The sequence below is a fragment of the Macrobrachium nipponense genome, chromosome 1 (assembly GCF_015104395.2).
Source record: "Macrobrachium nipponense isolate FS-2020 chromosome 1, ASM1510439v2, whole genome shotgun sequence".
Taxonomy (NCBI): Eukaryota; Metazoa; Arthropoda; class Malacostraca; order Decapoda; family Palaemonidae; genus Macrobrachium; species Macrobrachium nipponense.
In genome coordinates, this window is record NC_087200.1 from 211,008,678 (window position 1) to 211,015,598 (window position 6,921).

The window sequence follows — 6,921 nt, forward strand, 5'->3', positions numbered from 1 at the left end:
CGAATAAAATGAAGAATTAAACAAAGATTGGGATAACATTTTCGTAAGTGATGACATAAAGGGTAAATACGGAGATATTATATAAATATTAGAGAAAATAGTGGATAAATATATACCGAAGAATAAAAGTAAACATCAGTCATGCATACCAAGAGACAGAAGGATCTTGTTCCAGAAAATCAGAAAGTGGAAAAAAGGTCTTGCAAAAGAAAAAAATGCATGGAAAGTTATAGAACTAAAAAGTAAGATAGAAAATGCAGAACAAAAGATTATACAATCAAAAAAAAAAATGAAAAACGGGACTTGGAAGAAAAAACCCTAATAAATATCAAGCAAAACCCCAAACTATTATACTCATACGCGAAAAAGATGAATAAAAGAAGAATAGAAATTGGCCCTCTAAGAATTGAAGGGAGATTAACGAATGAAAAAAAGGAAATTTGCAACATATTAGCAGAACGATATAAGAGAGAATTAACCCTAGAATAGATAATGAAGATAATGACGAAAATAGTGAATATTGAACTGACATAGATATTAATGAAGCTGATATTGTGCAGGCTATTAATGAAATTAAAAATGGAGCTGCAGCAGGGCCTGATGGAATTCCTGCTATTTTGTTAAAGAAAGTAGTTCATTCTATCGCAAAGCCACTTGCAATATTATTAAGACAAAGTGTAGATACAGGCAACATTTATGATATGCACAAATTAGCATATATTACCCCTACTTTCAAAAGTGGATCAAGACTAGAGGCAAGTAATTATAGGCCTGTGAGTCTAACATCACATATTATGAAAGTGTATGAAAGGGTAATGAAGAAAAATATTATGAAAACATTTAATAAAAATAATTTGATTATATAGGACAACATGGTTTCGTACCGAAAAAGCACACAAACCCAATTGTTAGTCCACCGTGAGAACATATTCAAAAATATGAAAAGCGGAAATGAAACAGATGTGGTTTATCTAGACTTTGCAAAAGCTTTTGACAAAGTAGACCATAATATATTAGCGAAGAAAATTAGAAAACACAAAATCGTGGATAAAGTAGGAAGATGGTTAAAAAAAATTTTACACAACAGAAAACAGATAGTTATTGCAGACGATGAGAAATCGGATGAAGCCAAGGTAATATCCGGTGTGCCACAAGGTTCGGTGTTAGCTGCAATACTGTTTGTTATTATGATTGAAGACATAGACAGTAATGTTAAGGATTCGGTAGTGAGTAGTTTCGCTGATGACACAAGAATAAGTAGAGAAATTACTTGTGATGAAGATAGGAACGCTCTACAAAGAGACCTTAACAAACTATATGATTGGGCAGAGGTAAATAGGATGGTATTTAACTCTGATAAATTTGAATCAATAAATTATGGAGACAGAGAAAGAAAGCTATATGCATATAGGGGACCTAATAATGAGACAATCACAAATAAGGAAGCAGTTAAAGACCTTGGTGTGATGATGAATAGGAACATGTTATGCAATGATCAAATAGCAATTCTTTTGGCAAAATGTAAAGCAAAAATGGGAATGTTGTTATGGCACTTCAAAACAAGAAAAGCTGAACACATGATTATGCTTTATAAAACATATGTTCGTAGTCCACTTGAATATTGCAATATGATATGGTACCCACACTATCAAAAGGATATTGCACAAATAGAGAGTATACAAAGGTCCTTTACAGCTAGAATAGAAGAAGTTGAGGACCTTGACTACTGGGAAAGACTACAATCCTTAAAATTATATAGTCTAGAAAAGAGAAGCGAACGCTACATGATAATTCAGGCATGGAAACAGATAGAAGAAATAGCAGAAAACATCATGGAACTAAAAATATCAGAAAGAGCAAGCAGAGGTAGATTAATAGTGCCCAAAACTATACCAGGAAAAATAAGGAAAGCACACAGGACATTAATCCACTACGCACCAGCATCGATAATGCAGCGTCTATTCAATGCGTTGCCAGCTCATCTGAGGAATATATCAGGAGTGAGCGTAGATGTGTTTAAGAATAAGCTCGACAAATATCTAAACTGCATCCCAGACCATCCAAGATTGGAAGATGCAAAATATACCGGAAGATGTACTAGCAACTCTCTGGTAGACATTAGAGGTGCCTCACACTGAGGGACCTGGGGCAACCCGAATGAACTGTAAGGTCTGTAAGGTGAGGTAAGGTCTCTCTCTCTCTCTCTCTCTCTCTCTCTCTGTGGCCACATGGCTTGGTGGTAGCACGTCAAGCTCACACCTAGACGATCAGCGTTTGATTCTGGAACCAGACAGGGAGAGACAAAAGTAAGCAATTCTCAAGTTTATTATGCCCCTGTTGACCTAACCAGTGAATGAGGACTTAGTTGACTGATGTTGGGCGCAAGGAGGATGGAGACACAGTCTCAACGAGTTAATGCTCAGTGAAATAGAGCCCTTTTGAAGATCTCTCTCTCTCTCTCTCTCTCTCTCTCTCTCTGTGTGTGTGTGTTTGTGTGTGTGTGTGAAGAAGGAACACGAAATAAAAAAATTATATATTCGAACCAGACTTTCCATTTGATATTTAAACATAAAAACGAAAATCCTTCTGTGTGTTTGTTTCTCAAAACTTTGTATAATTTGAAGATTTAAATCAATCCATTTTCGTCCCTTTATGCTAATTTATCACGGTTATACACGCTTCTCTCACATAGGGTTAAAATCTTATTTATAAACTTCGCAGAGGAATACCAGCTTAATATCTATAAGTAATAACGGTTATTTTGCAATGAAAGCAGGTAAATAGCGAATAAAATAACACATCATAAAGACATGATTGTGGGAATATGGAAATAGCCTCCATTCATTTTCCTTTATGTTTTTGTAATTCCAGTGATTACCTAAATTATTCTCTATGAAGGAAACAATTTGTTCCTTTCCTGAGTTAATGGACGGAAATATTTACGTAAAGGGGTAAACATGAGTTTTGGAAATTTGTTAAAGGAAGATTATCTTCTCTAGCTTGATCATTTGTTAGAGATGGATAATGTTGCTCTGAATTTGCGACACAAAATTATATCCAAATATCTAAAAGAAGAATTAGGAGTTAAAAGTTCTTAAACGTTCCGAGGTCCACGGGATCCACGAGATGAAATAACAGAAACAGGTTTCAGGATCATTGAGATACTAGATTTGATCAGTCCAGAAGATTCCTGTTTGGTCGAGTTGAAAAGCTAATCAATTATTGACTTATTTATCATTGATATCAATGATTAATAATTACTTTTGATGTAATAAGTAATTATGATATTCTAAACGTGGACTGATTAATCTTCCTTGCCAAATGGCATTTGTATTTACTAGAAATATTTACTTCCGGAGAGCAGGTAAATTATTCAACGGTAAGAATTCTAAATTAATTAAAATGAGAGAGAGAGAGAGAGAGAGAGAGAGAGAGAGAGAGAGAGAGAGAGAGAGAGAGAGAGGTATGAACATCGTAATAGGGTTTTGATCCTTCAAAATCTTTGAAAAAACTGTATGCTTATCAGGGAGGAGGACCAAAGTGCCAATCATGAACCTCGAGGAAGTCGGTTCTCAGCTCCGTCAAGTTCTGGAAAAGGAAGAGTTGTTGGCCCTTGCTGCTGGAATAAAGGACAACTACCCCTATTGCATAGAAGTATGAGTTGGATCCTTTTCTGGTGTTTTGACATTCTCATTTAATGAATTAAGGTTCTTGGTCAGCTAAGATACAGGTCTGTCATTTATTTCCCTAAATATTTTTTTTTGTCTTGCTGTAGTTAAGTATGTCCATAAGTTTGTAAGTCGATTTCTAAAATATCGCTATGAATGAATAATAAAGCAAATGTCACAATTTTCTTGATAGTACAAATAAACATTACTGCTATATGGCTTGCCACATTGGAGAGCCACATTATCAATACCAGTAAGTATAAATATTTTAAACTTAGTGTTCACCAGCAGATGTACAACACTTTGCTACTGACCGCCAGGGGACTAAACGCTTGCTTCCAGTACGAGATCTATGTGCCCAGGAATGACCTTGTGTCACATATCATCATTTCGAGGTCACTGATTGAGGTAAGGGGAAATATCTGTTTTTATAACAGATTAACATTAAGGACTGTGTCGCTAGTGGAGGAAGTGAAAGAAATAATATGTGGGACTGCTTAAATTCCATATGAAACTCTGTGTTAATGCTCAGTGGAGTTCTTTCAAAATATCTTTAATTGATATAAATGTTAATTTCATCTTTCTGGTCTTCCAAAACAAGTGATAATTGTACAATGAGGACATCTGAGGACAATATCTTAAAACCTATCCAATGTCCCTATTATACGGTTACGTGTCACGTGAGGACTTAGAGTGGAGTAAGTGATTTCTTTATGAATTTTCCTCAAGTACACCGCGACGTATTTTATGCTCACAGACACTAAGCTACAAATGTCATTTAATATCAAATCCATTTAACCACAGACTAAAGGCAGAAAAGGGATTCGATAAGCGGTAAGTCCACTTGGTGACGGATCGCTTATAACTTACAAAATCTCCTTTTGAACACTGTGCATTAAGTCTTAATGGAAGAGGGATTTCTCTTACTAGGGGTTTGAACATAAACGAACTGGGTAGAAGACATGTCAGTGTAAATAGCTGAAACTGACTTTAGTTTACTATCATTTTGGGTTTTAGTTTAACCCCTGAGGGAGGAAAGCTTCTTTCACAACAGCATTGCTCAATATGCAATACAAGATTTGGTGAATATTACCAGTGAACTATATTGCAAGTTCTTATGTCCCTTGTCTCTATTAATTTATATTTTTTTCAGTGGAAAAACATGAGCATATATTGCAGAGAGGAAGAGGTTCCTCTGCTCATCAAAGTAATGAAGGGCAGTCATTTCTTGGATATAGTTAAAGAACTACCAGTCAATGTCTTTTTTATATCAAACTACCAATTAGATGCGGTACTTGAGAACCTGCAGATAATATTTGAGAGGCACCTCCAGAAAAACCAGGAATCATGTTACGCTTATGAAACTCGACAAGAAAGTCCTCTGAGGTAAGCCCTTCGTAGGATGACTCTACTCTCCCTTTTAATTTTTGCTATTTTAAAGTAGTTTAACAGGACAATATAATTATTTTTCTAGATTGAAAAATTTCATTAACAGTGAGCAGTGTAAAGATCTAATTAAAGTCAGAGAAATTGGGCAGATGATGTTAAATTACAATTATAGAATGAATCAAATATTAAAAAGCATATGTTTGAGCAACTGGGGTGAAGAAATCTTGCAAGGAACTTTTAGTGCCACTGTTCCTAACAAACAGTATTTATTTTAGCCCACTATTACTCACTTAACAATTACGACAAATGGGGGAATTTCAGGGAGACAGAATAAGCTGTACAAGTTGTATATGAAGTCCGTTCAACTCTCGCTACTGACATTTACAAAGAAAATGGAGACAATGCATAAGGGAGATTTCACATATTCTGATTTTTGTGCCCAAGAGGTAATTAGGAAGAATGTAACTTATTACAAACGAGGAAGCTACAGAAAGACGAATGTAAACTGGGAGCTTGAAAGATGTGGAACAGTTAGTGATATAACTAGATGATGAGAAATACGATAAAATGAAAACCCATAGAAAGGAAGAAAATCAGCGATTAAGGGCTTGAGAAGAGGGTTCTGATTGAAACCAGACAGAAATCACACAAGATGTGAGTATATGAAGAGCACATTTTTCGCATCCAAAAGAGAATCAAAGTCAGTTTCATAATGTCCCTATAAAGGGAGTTAGCAATGCTTCCTTGGCCCCATAGCTACACCCACTAATTAGCCTTTTACCTTACCTCCCTTTCTGCTTCCCTCCTCCAGGGTTACTGTCCAACACCTCTGCCATTACTTTATTGGACAGCTGTGGGTTGTCTACCTATCTTTCTGTCAAAACACTACAGCTCCTTTTCATTGTCTTAGGTTTAGCTTGACGGCCTAGATTTTATAAATTAATCATTCAAGTTTAAAGATATTCAAAGGAAACTGATTGAGAAGTTTTTATGAAGTAGTCACTGTCTCTGTAACAATGATAATCACTGGGCAACAATTTTTTATTTTTTTAATGTTGTCTAGATTTCTACAACTGATTTAGGGTATTTTTGCATGGCTGAATCAGGAAATGGCATCCGTTACTCTCCATCAGGTCAGGTTTTTGTGCTAAGTTGAATTGAAAAAAATCAGATCTTGTGACAAAATTTATTGCAATTTTGTGGCATTATCAGCTGATTTTTGTCAACACATATCATCCTAAATATGTTTTTAAGAGAAAAAAATGTTTTTCCAACAACATATATTGATTACCTGATAGAAACATCGATTACTGTAAACTGAATGGTGGGCATTGATAAAGGTAAGTACACGTAAATTGCATGTTGCTTCACCATTTTTCAAACTTCAGGGCTTGAACTTCCATTTCTTCGAACTCCTGGAATGCTCAGCGGCAGGGAGGTCTCTCTTCAGAGTCCAACAGTAGTCAGCCATCATGACTGCGTCCCAGCGACCCTGATACCTGGTCTCTTTCATGTCCTGATGGAATCTCTCCCCCTGCTCGTCACTCATTGAACCCAGGTTCTCAGGAAACCGGTCCATATGGGAAAATAGGTAGTGCATCTTGACGCTCATGTTGCAGCCCAGGTTTCCGAAAGCAGTCAGCATGTTGTTGACAAGTTCTGCGTAGTTTCTGGCCTCATTGTTGCCAAGAAAGTTCTTCACTACCAAAACAAATGCCTTCCACGCTTCCAGTTCCACTTCGTTTATTGAGTTTTCGAACTCTGGATCTCTGATGAGCTGACGGATCTGAGGACCGTCAAAGATGCCAGCTTTCAACTTCTCCATGTTCAATCCTGGAAAAGCCTGGCACAAGTAAGTGAAGCA

At 36.2% G+C, this 6,921-nt stretch overlaps 1 protein-coding gene across 1 annotated transcript; it reads left to right on the forward strand.

The window, feature by feature from the left end:
* The first annotated feature begins 3,529 nt into the window (after window positions 1–3,529).
* LOC135219077 (uncharacterized) lies at window positions 3,530–5,058 on the forward strand. The gene is made up of 3 exons (XM_064255507.1): window positions 3,530–3,654; window positions 3,960–4,076; window positions 4,822–5,058. The coding sequence occupies exons 1-3, from the start codon at window positions 3,550–3,552 to the stop codon at window positions 5,056–5,058; spliced, it is 459 nt and encodes a 152-aa protein (XP_064111577.1). The 5' UTR covers window positions 3,530–3,549.
* Window positions 5,059–6,921: the final 1,863 nt, after the last annotated feature.